This window comes from Vombatus ursinus, unplaced genomic scaffold (assembly GCF_900497805.2).
Source record: "Vombatus ursinus unplaced genomic scaffold, bare-nosed wombat genome assembly UNPS02014863.1, whole genome shotgun sequence".
NCBI lineage: Eukaryota > Metazoa > Chordata > Mammalia > Diprotodontia > Vombatidae > Vombatus > Vombatus ursinus.
The window spans coordinates 32,164,866-32,181,529 of record NW_020954641.1 but is presented as its reverse complement, the minus strand read 5'-3'; the positions used below and the strand labels follow the sequence as shown (position 1 = coordinate 32,181,529).

Here is a 16,664-nt window from a genome sequence, read left to right as displayed (position 1 = left end):
TCACTTAATAGCTATGTGATCCTTGGCAAGTCTCTTAACCCTGTTTGCCTCAGTTTCCTCATCTGTCAAATGAGCTGGAGAAGGAGATGGCAAATCCCTTTGTCAGGAAAACCCCAAATGGGATCATACAGAGCCAGATAAGACCGAAATGACTGAACAACAACCACAAAAATGTTTTCTAGTGTATGTAATATTAGTACAATAGTCAAGTATATAATTTATGAATAAATATGCATATATTTAGGGTACTTGGCCAGACACGTTTATTAATAACAGGTTGTCAACCACTGCCTTAGACTGTAAGGTCAGAGAAGAGAAGTATTAGTGTGGGCCTGAGTAGTTAGGGGAAAGGCTTCCTGAAGACGGTGAACTTGATCTTAACCCAGACACAAGGTTGTCAAGAGTTTGGATTGGTAGGAGTAGGAAGTATGTTCTGTAGGACAGGGTGGTAATGATACTTTAATAAAGTGCTTTTGATGTTGATGTTATAGCTCATATTTGGATATGAGTTACTATAACATAACAAAGACATGAACTATAATAAGGAGATAGATGAGCTGTTGTAAAAATAATATGGTATAATATAAGTTTAAAGTTTATGAATTACTGTCCTCATAACCACTTTGTCAGGTAGAATGAGACATGTGTTATCCCAACTTCATAGATTAAGGGATTGAGGTTCAGAGTGGTAACATGACTTGTTCAGAGTCATGCTGCTAGTAAACGCTGGAGCCGTGACTTAAAACAACTAATTCTACTCAGAGACTAAGAGGTTTATTCTGCTTGGCCTCAGTGGGTGCAATTAGAACTGGTTTGGTACAAGAAAGGAGTTTTCCAATTCCCAACATTCAGAGCTGTCCAAAAATAAAATGGGACTGCTGTGCAAGGTGACTTATAACTGGAAGTGTTGAAGAGGAGGCTAGAGGACCAATTGTTGGGATGGTGTAGAAGGGCTTCCTGCATTAGGTAGAGGTTGAACTAGGGGACCTATGAGATCCCTTCCAATTCCGGTGATCTCGTGATCTTATGTAGGTCAAAACAGTCTGCAGGGCAGTTCAGACCGTGAGCTAGGTACAAATAGAACTGGGCTATGAATCAAAACATGACCCAAATATTAACTTACTTGGCCAATCTCACGTTTTATTATTGTTTTTAGATTCAGCATGCCAATTTGAAATAGATGAAACCTCTGTTTTCTTAATTCAAGTCCCCATTTCTTTCATTTCACCTTTAAAATCCATCTGAATGAGTTCTAAAGAAAACAGACAAACAGGGCAATTTTGTTACTATCTTCTTAAATTTAATGTGCTTTTAAAAAACAAACTACACAAGAGAAGTTCATAACTTTATAAACAACCCTTTTTCCCTTTTGAGTATTGAAATGTTTATTGGTGATTAAGCAATAATTAGAAAAAAGGAAATATATAAAAATAAAATAAATCTGATAGGAAAAAAAGAACCCAAAATATATGTTACCTACTGAAGATAATAAGAGGACCAAATTCACATTACATGCATACAAAGAATGTCAGAAGGGATCAGGAAAAATGGTGATGTGGTTATTAATACATTAAAGTCATCTTTGGGGGATGATTTTTGGGGGTTAAGTAATGGAAGTTACAGATATGGGACAGTCATTTACAGTCTTGGTGTTTCAGTTTGAATTCATGCTTTTTAAATTTTTATTTTCTTCTGTACTTGTTCATGTATTTAAATGCTTGTATTTGTCAATGGAAGGCAAAGTAAAATTTATATTTAAAAGAAAAATTAGTCTAAGTCCCAGCTGAAGTGATGAAAAGGTAGGTTTTGAGGCTGTTGATTTTTGGGGACTCCGATAGGCAAGATCTGGCCTGTTCTGGGAATCAAAAAACTGCAGGAACATAAAGGAACACATTTCCTTAGATTTCTTAATTCCCAGTTAGTCAAGGCATTACAGATTTAGAGCTAGAAAGGACTTTAGAAATCATCTATCACAACCCCCTCATTTTATAGATGAGGAAACTGGGTCAGAGAGAGAGGTGAAGTGACTTGTTCTAGGTCACAGGGGTGTGTAGGAGCAGAGCTGGAAATCAGACTTAGCCGGTCATCTGACCAGTTCAGAGATCATTTCCCCCAACTACTCTGTGCTCTCCCACTCTTTCCTTATAGTTCCATACTTCTGTGAGTTATTAGGTATGTCATGTTGACAGAATATTTTAAAAGCGTAGGTCTGACCGTGTCATTTTCCTGCTCAAGAAGCTCCAGTGGCTCCCTATTTCCCACCATGCCTGGCACATAGTAGATACTGAATAAATGTTTATTGGTTGGTTGACCTGAGCATTTTACGCAATGAATGATTTGAAAAAAAAAATTTTTTAAATTGTATGTTCACTTGTGCTCTAAGGCCCCTAGCATAGTACTTTGTATATAGGAGGTACCTGGTAAATATTTGTTGAATTGAATTGTTAATTGTAGGGATCAGCAGCATAAGATCCAACCTGCAACATAGGTAAGAGAAAGGTGAATGAGTGAGGTGACAAGGGAGGGCCTAGATATAGAGAAAAAACATGGAAACAGCTTGTGGTATAGTTTTTAAAAAACCCACTAAAATCAGAAACACCTGATACTGCTGTAAACACTCTGTGTGACTCTGAACATTCAGCCTTGTTTTTTCTTTGTTTGTAAAATGGAAATAATGTGCCAACTTGTGCCAGTTAACCTCTAATAGAGGTGCAAATGCTTCTTCACAAATGTGGGGGAGGGGAGGAAAGAGGGGACACCAGAATTTAGGTCTTTTTTTTCCTACTTAGTAGCATTTTATTTTTCCAATTATGTGTAAAGATAGTTTTCAACATTCACTTTTATAAGATTTTGAGTTCCAAATTTTTTTGTCTCTCCCCTCTCCCCTTTCTCAGGACAGCAAGCAATCTTATATAGGCTGTACATGTACAATCATATTAAATATATTTTCACATTAGTCATGTTGTGAAAGAAGAATCAGAACAAAAGGGAAAAACCACAAGCACAGAACTTAGATCTTTGAGACAGCTAAGGACCTGGAGGCCTAGCCTAGGTCTCTCTGTTAATTCTGTTCAGTCCCTTCTGCCTTCAGTGGATGAAGGCATTTCTTTTTTTTTGTTTGTTTAGGCAACGAGGTTAAGTGACTTGCCTAGGGTCACACAGCTAGTGAGTGTTATGTGTCTGAGGCCAGATTTGAACCCTCCTGAATCCAGGGCCAGTGCTCTACACACTGCACCACCTAACTGCCCCCCCCCCCCGTTTTTTAAATTTTTATTTAGAATTTTATTTTTCCCCAGTTACATGTAAAAACAATTTTAACATTCATTTTTAAAACTCTGAGTTCCAAATTCTCTCCCTTCTTCCCCCACCTCATTGAGAAGGCATGCAGTTCGATATAGGTTACACATATGTAGTCATGCAAAACACTTCCATAATAGGCATGTTGTTGGGGCAGCTAGGTGGCGCAGTGGATAAAGCAAGTGACCTGGGCAAGTCACTTAACCCCATTGCCTAGCCAAAAAAAAAAAACATGATAGTCATGTTGTGAAAGACTAACTATATTTCCTTCCATCCATTCCTTCCTGCCCCATTTATTCTATTCTCTGTCTCCTTTTACCCTGTTCCTCCTCATAAGTGTTTTGCTTCTGACTACCCCCTTCCCCAATCTGCCCTCCCTTCTGTCATCCCACCCTTCTTTTATCCCCTTCCCCTCCTACTTTCCTGTAGGGTAAGATAGATTTCTATCCCAATTGAGTGTGTATGTTCCCACTTTGAGCCAGTTCTGATGAGAGTAAGGTTCTCTCACCCCCTCTCCTCCTCCCTCTTCCCCTCCACTGTAAAAGCTTTTTCTTGTCTCTTTTATGTGAGATAATTTACCCCTTTCTACCTCTCCCATTCTCTTTCTCCCAGTACATTACTCTCTCACCCCTTAATTTAATTTAATTTAATTTTTTTGCTTTTTGGTGAAGCAATTGGGGTTAAGTGACTTGCCCAAGGTCACACAGCTAGTAAGTGTCAAGTGTCTGAGGCCGGATTTGAACTCAGGTCCTCCTGACTCCAGTCCCGGTGCTCTATCCACTGTGCCACGTAGCTACCCCAGTTTTACTGTTAGATATCATTACTTCATATTCAACTCACACTTGTGCCCTGTCTATATTTATTCCTTCTAACTACCTTAATAATGACAAAGGCTTATGAGTAAAATATCTTAATGGAGGCATTTCTTAAAAGAACATTAAACAAGTCAGTGCTTTGGAATGTGGTACAAAGCATTCTTATCAATCAGGGGAACATGATCTTGGGGAATGGGATGTTGGGCAGCATGTCACATCCTTTCATTTGTTAATTGCACTTACTGTACCATCTTTGTCTTCCCTTGCAAAATCTTTCCTGCAGAACTTCAGAAGTTGCTAAGAAACGCAAGGCAGAAGAAGCAGATGGAGAGATTTCCTGTAAGGTCAGAGTGTCTGATCCTTTAAGCAGCTCTGAGAGCTCAGAGGAGGAGAAGGAACAACAAGAGAGAGTGGGGAAAACAGTGAAAAGTAAGTCTGGTGTGTTGGCCTGAAAAACACGAGGAACCACATGAGGTCTCTAGCACCCCAGGCTTTTAATTTGCTGACCTGTGTCTCTCCTCCCTTCTCCCATCCCAGAACTCTGGCAGGCTGCCCCCTTTCCTAGTGGTGTTGGTAGTTCGTGTTCATTGAATCTAAGCAAGTGACAATTGTACCTTTGAGATAAAACCTGTGGCAAGAAGACTGAGCCTCTTGGGATTGACTCCCCACAACCTCTCTTTTTAATTAAGCTCTGACAATACTTTGGTGGGTTTTGGCTACCTCAAGTGGTATTTTACAGAGGTTGGGATTGGGAATTTCTAGCAAGAAAGGAAGCCAGCAGAGGAGAAGGCAGAGGAGGTGTCAGCATGGGCTGCATGTGTAGGAGAGCTGTGTTGCCTATGAAAACTAGCAAGTTTTTTGTGTGTTCCCCCATGAGGGCATTCTTCTGAAAGCCTGGGGAAAATCCATATGGAACCTAGTTTGGATTTTCTTGTAGTTAAAGATAAGACTTGCCCTAGTACAGAGTTTATTATTATTAGTGGGAAAACATCCTGAGTCTTGATTAACCACGGTAAGCTGGAATCTGGACAGCATTTCTCTTGTCCCTTGAGCCCTATGTCTAGACTGTTCCCTAGATAACAAATATCCATTTTTATCCTTGCATGCCTTCCCTGGCTGGGGAGAGAGTGGGTTCTTACTTAACCAAGCTACTATTGACTTTGGCCCCCTTCCCCATGTTTCAGCCACCAAAGTGCTATACTCCAACTCTGTATCTGTGATAAAGGACACTCAATGCAAGAATTCACTGTCAAAACCTAAGGAGAATGTCAAGGTAAGCAAAAAGACTGCTTCTCATGAATTGGTACAGTAGTGTGCTAAAATCCTGGCAGCTGACATCCTTCACAGTCTCATAAAAGCCTGGAGTTAGGTGTAGATGACTAGGCCTGGAGAAGGAGGCCAGGGAAGTATGCTTCCTGGTGGTCCTTTAGTTGCTTCATCTAGGCTATCAGTCCATTTTTCTACTACTTACACTTAGAAATCGTAAAATCTTAGAGCTGTAAACAATGGTGGTTCTTGTACTTTTTGGTCCCAGGACCCCTTTAAACTCTTTAAAATGATTGAAGACCTTCCAAAGAGCTTTTGTTTATATGGATTATATCTATCAACATTTACTCAGTTAGACATTAGAAGTGTCTTAGTATGATATTGAAAATAGTCTTGACTTCAAAAACCTCCTGAAAGTGTCTTAAGGACCCTCAAGGGTCCCTGGACCACACTTTGAGAACCCCTACCTTAGAAATTAGTCCAAATGCCTCATTTTGCAGATTCCCCCTCTCCTCCCAGAGACCCCATGTAGCTACTAAATGGTACAACCACTGGAACCCAGATCTCCAGACTCTCAGGTTAATGTTTTTTCCACTGTATCTTAATTTCCCCTAGTTGTCTGTCTCCTAAATTTCCTCATCAGGGAAGAAAAGATCAATTCCCTTTATAAAATGTCACTAAGAGGAAGAGAAGAGATTTGGATACAGGCATCCCAGAAATCTTCATTTGTAAAGCTTCCATTGTCAAAACCCACTGTCTTCATTCCCTCATTTAATAATCATTCAATGCCTGCAGTATACAAATCATTGCCATGCACTGTCGGAGATAGATAACTAAGACCTGGTCCTTACTTTTAGGGAGCAAACAGTGCAGCCAAGAATACAACACATGCACAGATATTCAACACTACATAATGTATGATGACTAATGCAGCACAGAATACTGTAAGAAATGTACAAAGTGCACTGAGGACTAACAAAGGAAAGGATGTCTCCAGCTGGAAGTACCAGAGGAGGCTTTAGGGAGGGGGTGGCATTTGATTGGAAGGAATGGGTAGGATTTTAACATGCAGAGATTATGGGGGAGGATATCTTAGCTGTATGGAACAATTTGAGTAGAGGCCAGAGAATGTGGGATATGTATGAAGGAAAGCAAATACTGCAATTTGTTGGAATAGCCTAGTGTGGAAAGGAAAGATGGAGAGAGGTACCAGGCTGAGGAATATGGACTTTGTTTAATAGGTAATAGGATTTTTAGTAGAAGAATGACAATAGATTATAGGTTCATAGATTTAGACCTTAGAAGGGACCTTTGAAATGTAACTTCATTTTTACAGAAGAGAAAAACTGAGACCCAAAGAGTCTTGGTTCAGGTTCACTTGAATAATGCTACTAACAAGTGACAGAGCCTCAATTCAAACCCAGGCTCGACAATGCCAAATCTAGTGCTCCTGTACCATGACTGTCCCTATCTGTGGATGAGGAAGACAAATATGGCAGTCATGTGGCAGGTCTCAGTTACAGAGACTGAAAGACTAATTAGGAAGCTGTTTCTGGTAGTTGTGCACTAGGCGGGTGGCAGGAGGCATGCAGAAGAGGGATTCAAGAGATGCCATCTGGGATAGTGTTGTCTGGGCAGATTATTAGTATTAGATTTACAAAACCTTAGAATGGAAAAACTCCTCAGTGGACATCAAGTCCAGCTCTCATCTAATGTATGAATCCTTTCTCTAACCCCTATTCAAGCAGCAGCATCTGCTTGAAAAACCACCAATGACAGGGAATTTGGGTGAATTGGGAGGGTGGGAGAACAAACAGCTCAGGAAAAAGCTTCTGGCATTAGCAGATGTGAATTCTAACCAGGTGGGATGCCTTGGTTTGGCATTTTGTCATTCTTTTTACCCAGCCTCCCAGTGCTTTGCTATTAAGGCAGAAAGATGTGGGTATCCTGGGCACGGCCCATCTGTTATTCCTAGTCTTAAATAGAAAGTAACTAACTCCCGTCACCAAATCATGAGGCTGAAAATCCCCATGTGCTGTGTGGTACTAGTAGACCTTCATTGTGCCCCTAGGAACATGAGGGCTTTTCCAGCGAGATTGTGAGAGCTTCGGAGCTTGGCCTCAAGAGCCCTGAAGTCCTCTTTGCTGGGTACCCTCTGTATTAAAAGCCCCAAGACCGTAGGCTGCCAGTGGTCAGCCACCACAGCCGTGCAGAGAGAGGAGTCTAATCCAGAGTTTCCGTTGGATCTGTGCAGACACAGACACTGTAACCCTCATTCATCCTCTGCAAATGCCATTGGGTAATTGAAGACTCATAGGATCAGAGATTCAGAGTCAACCTTAGAGGTCATCTCATCCAACTCCCCTCATTTTACAGATAAGGAAACTGAGGCTGAAAGAGTTTTAAGTGGCATTCCCAAGGTCACAGAAGTGGTCATTCACAGAGCTGAGGGCTGAGCTTAATACAGAAGAGGAGATAGTGGGGCAAGCCTGTGAGGAGGGACAGAAGGAATGGGGGAGGAAGGAAAATGTCTTCTTGAAGGTTTGGCTGGTAATTTCAGGGACTGTCATACAGCTTAACACATGTAGGATGAGCCCCAATCTGAACTCTTTCTGTTGCACCCAAGAGTGGTGCCCTTGCTCTGTGCCTGGGGGAAGATAGAAAGCTCGTAGCCAGCTGAGATGGCAGGGGGTTGGCCAGGTTTCTTGGCAATGACATGTGCCGCTAGATCATAAGCAGGTCTTGGGAGGAAGGCTAGGAACTTGCTATGTGACTGGGTAAGCCACTTAGCCTCTTTTGGCCTCAAATTTCCTCATCTGCAAAATGGAAGAGGTTAGACTAGTTGACCTGAGGTACCTTGTAGGTCAAACATTAATCCAGTTATTCTGACGTATGGGACCAAGTAGAAAAAATCTGTAGCACTTTAACAAAGTGACTCCTTCACAACAACCCTATGAGGTTGTCATTATCCTCATTTTATAAATTAGGAAAAATGAAGGTAAGACCTTTTAAAAAAGGATTTACTTAGGTCGAAATCTGCTGTAGGTCCCCTGACTCCCAAGTTCAGCATTCTTCCCATGATATCATTGAGTTAAGATATTAAGTGATAGCTATCCTGTCATTTTCTTCCTCTCTTCTCCCATTCCTGCTTCTCCAGGCCAAACATTCCTTCATCCCATTCATCAATGTGAATTGTAGAAAGGCCCAAGACACTTTCTAGATTTCTCTGTCTGTGTATTATCTGCAATTATGGTTGTTTCTCTTTCTTATGTAGACAAAGAATAAGAAAGGAACCAGTAAGACCGTGGTGACCTCTGCCTCACACCCTGACCCCCTTGAAGCACAGACCACCTCTGGAAAGCCAGGTCCAACTGTGTCACTGCAGTCCCCTTCCAAAAAGTCCCCAGCAGCCCCCAGAAAGCAGGCAGCACAGCCTCCGAGCAATGGCTTGGCCACACACAGCGAGGAAAAGATTGCTTCCCCTGTTGTTAAGCCGGTTCCAAAACCTGGTAAGAGGATTTTCTCTTGAATTGTTGAGACATTCCTGGGTTCAGGGGAAGGTTGGCTTGTTCCCTTGTCCTCAAAGCACAAGACCTTATTCTTGAAATGAAGGGACCAGAAGGAGTCATCTTTTCTTGGAAGGGTGGGAGGAGTTATCTTCCCCCACCCCCATATACATTACACAAGCATCTTGCTCCTTCCTTTGGGTTTTAATGTGCTTAAAGCAACATAGTGAGTTACCTTAACCATAAGGGGAGGGGAGGAATAGGGGAACAGGTGATGCTTTGTGATGCCTGTCAGAGATTCTGGAAAAGGAATTCCTGCATAGGGTTCAAGGTTGGACTAGGTGACCCTCAGAGTTAAAAGGGAGCTCTGAGGTTAGAATCCTGCTCCTTCCTGTTTTCCCAGTTTGCTTCATGTCCCTTTCTGCTGAATGGGGTAGCACAGCCTAAATACCTTTTTTGGCCCCTGAAGGAGTAGAGATGCCACTGGCTAAGGAAAGAGACAATGAGCTTGTTCTGGGTCCCTTCAGTCATTATTAGACATTTCCTGTGTGCAAGTTCTTATAAGGGATCCAAAGATACAGAAATGAATAGGAGGAGTAAGCCTTTATGTAGCACCTACTGTGTGCCAGTCACTGTGCTAAGCACTTTACAAATATTATCTCATTTGATCCTCATAACAACCTTGAAAGGTATTTGCTATTATTATCCCCATTTTACAGTTGAGGAAACTGAGGCAAACAAAGCTGAAGTGACTTGCCCAGGGTCTTACAGTTAGGATGTGCCTGAGGCTGGATTTGAGTTCAGGTCTTCCTGACTCCATGCCTGGCACCACCTACTGCCTGCTGGAATAAGGCACAATGTCCCCATGTTCATGGAATTAAGCCTTAGATCATTCATATACATATATTGAAACAGTTACAGGCAGATACTTTAATACATAAGGAGTAGAGCAACTAAACAAAGATAGTCATGAGGTTTGGGGATTATCACTCTTGGTTGATATTTAGCTCCCCAGCCTCTCCAGGGCATCTGGGGTAGAGTTTGTGGGTAGGGAAATAGGATCTGTTCTGATGAGAGAGCAGGGGCAGGCATTTATCTCACATCTTCCTCATGTCCCAGCCCTAATGCCTCCGGACAAGAAGACAGAGAGCAGCAGTGAGGACTCCTCAACTGATGAGACAGATATAGAGGTAATTGCCACATTCCTCTTCCCCTCCTGGCACCCCTCTCCCCTCCCCAGCAGCCTAGTACTAATGGCAGCCAGTCCCCCTAACTGCCTGTAGAATCAGTGTTTTATGTCTTTATTCAGTTAATATTGAGTACCCAGTCTGTGCTAGGCCCTCTGAGGCATACATGGTCACTTGCCCTCATGGAGCTCACAGTTTAGTAGGGTGGGTAAGACAAATAAGACAGTGACCTGATCTCTTCCTTTTAGCTATGATCAGATTATGTAAGGCACCCTTGGAAACCTTAAAGTTGTGGCATGACCTTTACTATCTTGTTTGATGTTTTGTTTTGCGGTGGGGGAGGGCCCCCCCCAGCACATGGTGGGGGCGGCTCAATAGGAGGGAAAATATCCAGACATATAAGAAACGTTCATTTCATTTGACTATTGACTATTAGAGATCACCTCTCATCACACTCAGCCCTGTAAACTTCTGGACAGCAGGGACTATATCTCATTTGTCTTCATATTCCCTTAGTGTCTAGGAGGCCGTTCCATATAGACACTAACAAAAGTGTTGATTAAATTTGTTGCTGGTGTCAAATTCTAGTAAAACCATAAGCCAGTTTAAAGAGTCTTCAAAATGGCAAATTATTCAAAGCAGTTGTTATTCCCTTGCTGACTAAATGGTCTTTTGATTTCTAATAAAAATGTTGAATGCTTTAAATCTGTTTAATTCTAAATCTGATTTCTTCCAATCCTTTGCATTTTAAATTAACAAATTAATAGGGTGATCATGTATTAGATGACCAGAGTAAGAGAATGTTTGTATTGATCTTTTTTTTTTTTATGCCCTAGTCTCCTAGTCATGCTACAGTGGAGCTCTGTTACTGGACCCTGAATGGTTCCCCTGGAATTTCATTGAGCTCAGTGTAGACAAGTACAACAGAGTGGGAGAGTGTGTTTTGATGCAGATAATGTAGCCATATACGTGTCTGACCTCGACTTTTGCATATTTTCCCTGCCCCAATTAGGTCACTAGATTGGACCACTAACATAATGTCTTTTCCTTTGATCAGATGGAGAAAGCAGTGGGAACTCCCCAGGGCATCTCTGCCCTGGTGAGAGGTGACTCTGCTGCCTCAGTTCCCACCAAGGGGTCCCAGAAGAAAGTGGTCACACCATCTCCTGGGAGATTAGTGACTGAGCCTCTGACAGCCAAGGAGAAGAGTCCAGAAGAGACTTCTGAGAGCAGTGATGAGTCTGAGAGTGATGAGGATGTCCCAACACCTCAGGGACAGGTGAGGCTTTGGGGGGAGGGACAGTGTAGGTGTAGCTGGGTTATCAAATAAGCCTTTGCTCAAGAAAAATATACTTCCAAATTGATAAAGGCCGAGTCCTGAGGCTTCCTCTTTCCTTTGGACACTGCAGGGGGAGGCTGAAGTTTCCCCTAGAATAGCCCTTTGAGTTTGAGACAATCACTTTATGTATCCTGCGTTAAAAAAATTGAAACTAGTGATGATAGTGATGATCTCCCATCAGTGGAAACTCTTCAGCTGAAAAACTACCATCAGGTTCCAGGGAAAGGGATTGGCTTCAGCTTCTTGGGGAGGGGTTGTGCAGAGATTCTTAACCTTTTTCCCCTTGAGACCCATGGTTTAAGAAGCGCTGGGTTAGAGAACATAGCCCAAGGCCATTCAAAGCTGGGCAGCCCTCAGAGCAGGCAAGTGTGAAAGGAAGCCCCAATGTGCTAAGGATAAGTGTCTCTTTTACTCAGTTCTCATTAACCGTAAGGGAAGCATTTGGAAGTTTCCTTGCCTGGTGAGACGTCTTCATTCTAAAGAGGGTGAAGGGACTACTGACTTCTATTACCCTCATTTTCATGTTTCAGCATGACATCCTTTAATCAAAGGATCTGGGTTTGTATCCCAAAAGTGCCACTGATTAACTTTGTGAGCTGGAGCAGGTCATTTAACTTCTGGGGCCTCAGTTTCCTCATCTGTAAATATTAATGGGTTGGGCTAGTTGGTCTCGAAGTTCCCTTCTGGCTCTAGAGCCTTTGAGTTTTGCTTTATGGTTCTAGACACAAGAAGTGAAAGCGCCTCATCTTGGTGGAGTAACAGGGAAGGTAGGCAAGACCACTCCAACCACAGGGAAAACTGCCCCTCCATCCTCCAAGCCGAAGTTGGGGCTGCCCTCCAAGGCAGAGGAGAGTTCGGAGAGCAGCGAGGAGTCAGAAAGTGAAGAGGACGATACAGAGCTTCAGAGACAACAGGTGAGACCTGGGGGAGGGATTAGGTTAAACCAGGGGTGGGGAACCACATGTGGCCTTCTAGATCCTTGGGTACAGCCTTTTGACTGAGTCCAAGTTTTACACAACAAATCCTTTTGTTAAAGAGGATTTGTTCTGTAACATTTGGATTCAGTCACATGCCATGGTTGAGGATTGAGAGGGCCACATGTGGCCTCAAGCCTGAAGGTTCCCCACTCATGGAACCTTGCTGAAAAATCTTGTGGTCCAGTGGAGCTACTTGACTGGGGGTGGGAGTTGTGGGTGGAATTTGACTTACTTCTCATCTTATTGTGTGAATATCCATCTCGAAATTTGCTTTCCAACAGAAAGTGCAACTTTGGCTCTCTGTTAGAAGTCCCCTTAGATTCCTGACCTCCCTTTGTCTTGTCCACAAGGTGTAAAGCTGACCATGATAGTTCCCTAGGTCAGCATCCCTTGAGGGGAGGAGGCCCTTGTCACTCCAAATTCCATCAGGACCCACCCCAAAAGGAGAGTGACTGGCTTACTCCTGCTCTCTAGAAATTAAGTAGCTGTCAAGGCCAAGATGAGGGGGCCTAGACCACCGAGAAATTAGGTGACTTGCCCAGGGTCACACAACCAGAGGGAGAATATGAAGTTGAGCTCAGGTCTTCCTAGTTTTGAAGCTAGCCCTCTCCTACTGCACTGTGCAGTCTCTGACAGTTATATTTTTAATAGTATTTTATTTTTTCCAATTACATGTAAAGGCAAATTTTTAATATTAATTTAAAAAAATGTTTTTCCTTCTCTAAAACGGTAAACAGTTTAATATAGGTTATATATGTGCAATCATGTAAAACATTTCCATATTAGTCATGTTATGAGACAAGAAACAAACCAGTAGTACGCTTTGATCTGCATTCAGACTCCATCAGTTCTTTTTTCTGAATGTGAATAGCATTTTCCCCCATAAGAACTTTGGAATTGTCTGACAGTTATATTCATGTGGCTAAATAGGGTTTGGTATAGTGGAAAGAGGAAAGGACTTGTGTTCCCTCCCAAACTTCTTCAAAAAGTAGTCTTTTAGTAGCTCCTAATTCCTCAGTCTTCTACTCATTCCTGGATTCTGCTTTCTGGATTCTCCCCCTACTCAGTATTAATGGAATCACAGAATTGGACCTCTGGTCCAACCCATACTTGAAAGAACTCAACTAAAATTACTCTCTCCAGAGCGACTATTAGCTTCCTGATCATCAATTCTTGACTCTTTTTCTCAATCCTTATCCTTCTTGACCTTTCTGACACTTTTTTTAAAGCCTGGGTCTCCCTGTTTTGCTCCATGCTGAAAGTACAGGGGCTACTCAGGTGGTCAGTCCCACTACTGATTGACAGGGGAGCTTTGAGCCCCATTTCCAACCTCGGCAGGTTCACTCCTCTTTAGGCAACCTAGCAGGCCAGTGATCTCAGGGGCCACCATGTTAATGCTAAATTCAGTGCCGACACTGGCTTAGCCCACTGCATCTCAGAACTCCCTGTCTTGAGATCCAACAACTTTAGCATCCCTGGTAGCAGGGTACAGGGAGAGGCTGCCACATCTGGCATCATTTTTCTTAATACTATCTCCCTCTTTGACCTCCTAACCTAGAACTCTTATGATATTACTGCCTTCGTATATTTTTTGTTTACCTCACTGCATCTTCTTTCAGTTTCCACCCACTTAGTAGAGATAACTCAGTTTCATATAGTTATTTATGTCTCTAAGGTTCCATATAGTTATTTACATTTATCTCTAAGCTTCCATACCAGACTATAAACCTCATGGGCCCACAGGACATGCCTTTTTTTGGTCTTTGTCTCTTCCTCAGAGACCAAGCATAGTACTCTGTACATGATAAATGGCCTTGGTTTGTTTTTGTTTTTTTTTTTTAAATAATTTAATTTAATTTTAGTGTTATTTGGTTATTCAGGGTTTGATAGACATCGTCAAATATAAGCATTTCCATAGACACTGTACACAGAGGAATAGGGGGAAAAAAGATTGTGCATAAAACCATGAATCTATTATTTCAGCTGGTATTTTTAAAAGAATATAATAAATTCCACATGTTAGTTTCCAAGCTGTCCTGCTTATCTGTGTTTCCATCTGAACCTCCTTCTGTTCTCTTCTATGTATTTTTTAAAATGCTACAATGATTCTGAGTTTTTTTGTATCCCTCTTGCTAGTCCCCATTTCCCTCCCATATCCCCTCCCCTTAACATTTTTTCCCTTTTAAAAAGAAGTTTACTTGTTTTGATGTGCGTTTATAATCTGTTCCATTTACTACCGCCCTCCACACACACATACATACACATATACTGAACAATAACAAGAGAGAAAAAACCTTCAAGAAACAAAACCCTCATCATAAACACGTGTTGTCCAGCAAAACAAATTCCCACATTGGACATGCCCCAAAATGTATGTCTCTTTCTGTATTTTAAGTTCATCTATGGTAAGACTGGTGGTATGCCTTACCTTCAGTCTTCTGGACCTGTGGTTGCATTGATCAGACTTCTAACATCTTTCAAAGTTGTTTTTCTCTACAGTGATATGTAAATTGTTCTAGTTCTGCTTACTTCATAAAGTTCTCAGTTTCCTTAGAAATTGTCCATTTTATTATTTCTTATGGCACAATAATATACCATAAGTTCATATAGCATAACTTGTTCAGCTTTTGTTTAATAGGAAGTTAACCCCTTGGTTTCTAGTTTGGGCCTGCTGTAAAAAAGAGCTGCGGTGAATACTTTTGCACACACAGATCCTTTTTCTCTTTGGGGGATAGGTCTGATACTGGTATGGCTGGGTCAAAGGGTTGCAGTTTTATAACCCTTGAGAGCATAGTTACAAATTGCTTCCTAGGATGGTAAAACCAGTTCACAACTTCACAACAGTGTAGTACTGTACCTATTTTCCAAAGCCCCAACAATTGTCATTTCCCTATTTTATCATCTTTGCCAGTTTGATGGATATGATGTGAAACATCAGTTACTTTAATTTGCATTTCTCTAATTATTAATGATTTAGAGTCATATCAAGTCAGTGCCCAGCACATAGTAAGTGCTTAATAAATAAATGCTTATTGACTAGACTTTAGAGCATTTTTTCATATTGTTTTTGATATCTTGGATTTCTTCTATAGGAAACTGTCTTCATATTCTTTAATCATTTATCTATTGTTTCCCTCCAAAGTTAGAACTAAAAAACAACCCTTGTAACAAATAAGTGTAGACAAGAAAAATAAATACATATGTTGGCCATGTCCAAATTTGTATACCTCAGTTTCCTCCTCAAATCCCCTACCTCTTGTGTCAGGTGTGGGCAGCTTGCTTCATATTCATCATCTTGAGTAGCTATTGGTTGTTGCATTGATCATGATTCTTAAGTCTTTCAAAGTTACTTTAGTTTTGTCCTTGTGTTCTGTTTCATTCTGCATCAGTTTATTTACTAGGGCTCTTCAGGTTTCTCTGAAACTGTCTCTTTTCTCATTTCTTATAGCGTAATAGTATTCCATTACATTCATATACCACAGTTTGTTCATCCATTCCCCAATGATGGTCAACCCCTCACCCCCTTCCCCACTCCCCACCCCCAGTTTCCAGTTATATGCCACTACAAAAAATGCTGCTAAAAGATTTTTGTTCATAAGGGTCTTTTTCCTCTTTCTTTGATCTCCCTAGAGGCTGGGGGTGGGGGTGGGGGAGAGGGGGGGTTAACAGAGAAGGTATTATTGAAAGCCTAGGAGTTAGAGCACATATACAGTTTAGTGACTTTTGGGGCATAGTTCCAAATTTCTTTCCAGAATGACTGTATCAATTCACAGCTCCACCAACTGTGAATTAATGTGTCCATTTTCCCTTAGACCTTTTAACATTTATCATTTTAATTTTTTTTCCACCTTTGCTAATTTGAAGTAGAAAGTTGTAATTGTTTTAATGTGTATATCTCTATTAATGATTTGGAACAGTTTTTTTCATATGGTGGTTGATAGCTTGGATTTCTATCTTTGCCAACTACATATTTTTTCTTTTTTCTTTTTTTTTCAATTTTATTAATTTATTTACTTTTAGTTTTCAACATTCACTTCCACAAGATTTTGAGTTCCAGAATTTTCTCCCCATCTCGTCCCTCCCCCATCCCAAGATGGCATGCATACCGAATACCCCTTCCCCTAATCTGCCCTCCCTTCTATCTTCCCCGCTTCCTTTATGCCCTTCCCCTTCTATTTTCCTGTAGAGCAGGATAGCTTTCTATATCCCATTGCCTGTATATCTTATTTCCCAGTTGCACATAAAAACAGTTTTTAACATTTGTTTTTAAAACTTTG

At 41.4% G+C, this 16,664-nt stretch overlaps 1 protein-coding gene across 1 annotated transcript in view; it reads left to right on the top strand.

Moving 5' to 3' along the window:
* The window catches only part of TCOF1 (treacle ribosome biogenesis factor 1), an 81,791-nt gene that overhangs the window by 16,814 nt on the left and 48,313 nt on the right, over positions 1-16,664 (top strand). The window contains 6 exon segments of the mRNA XM_027841732.1: positions 4,396-4,541; positions 5,297-5,385; positions 8,653-8,887; positions 10,004-10,074; positions 11,129-11,350; positions 12,133-12,324. Of these exon segments, the coding sequence (XP_027697533.1) occupies positions 4,396-4,541; positions 5,297-5,385; positions 8,653-8,887; positions 10,004-10,074; positions 11,129-11,350; positions 12,133-12,324 (955 nt within the window).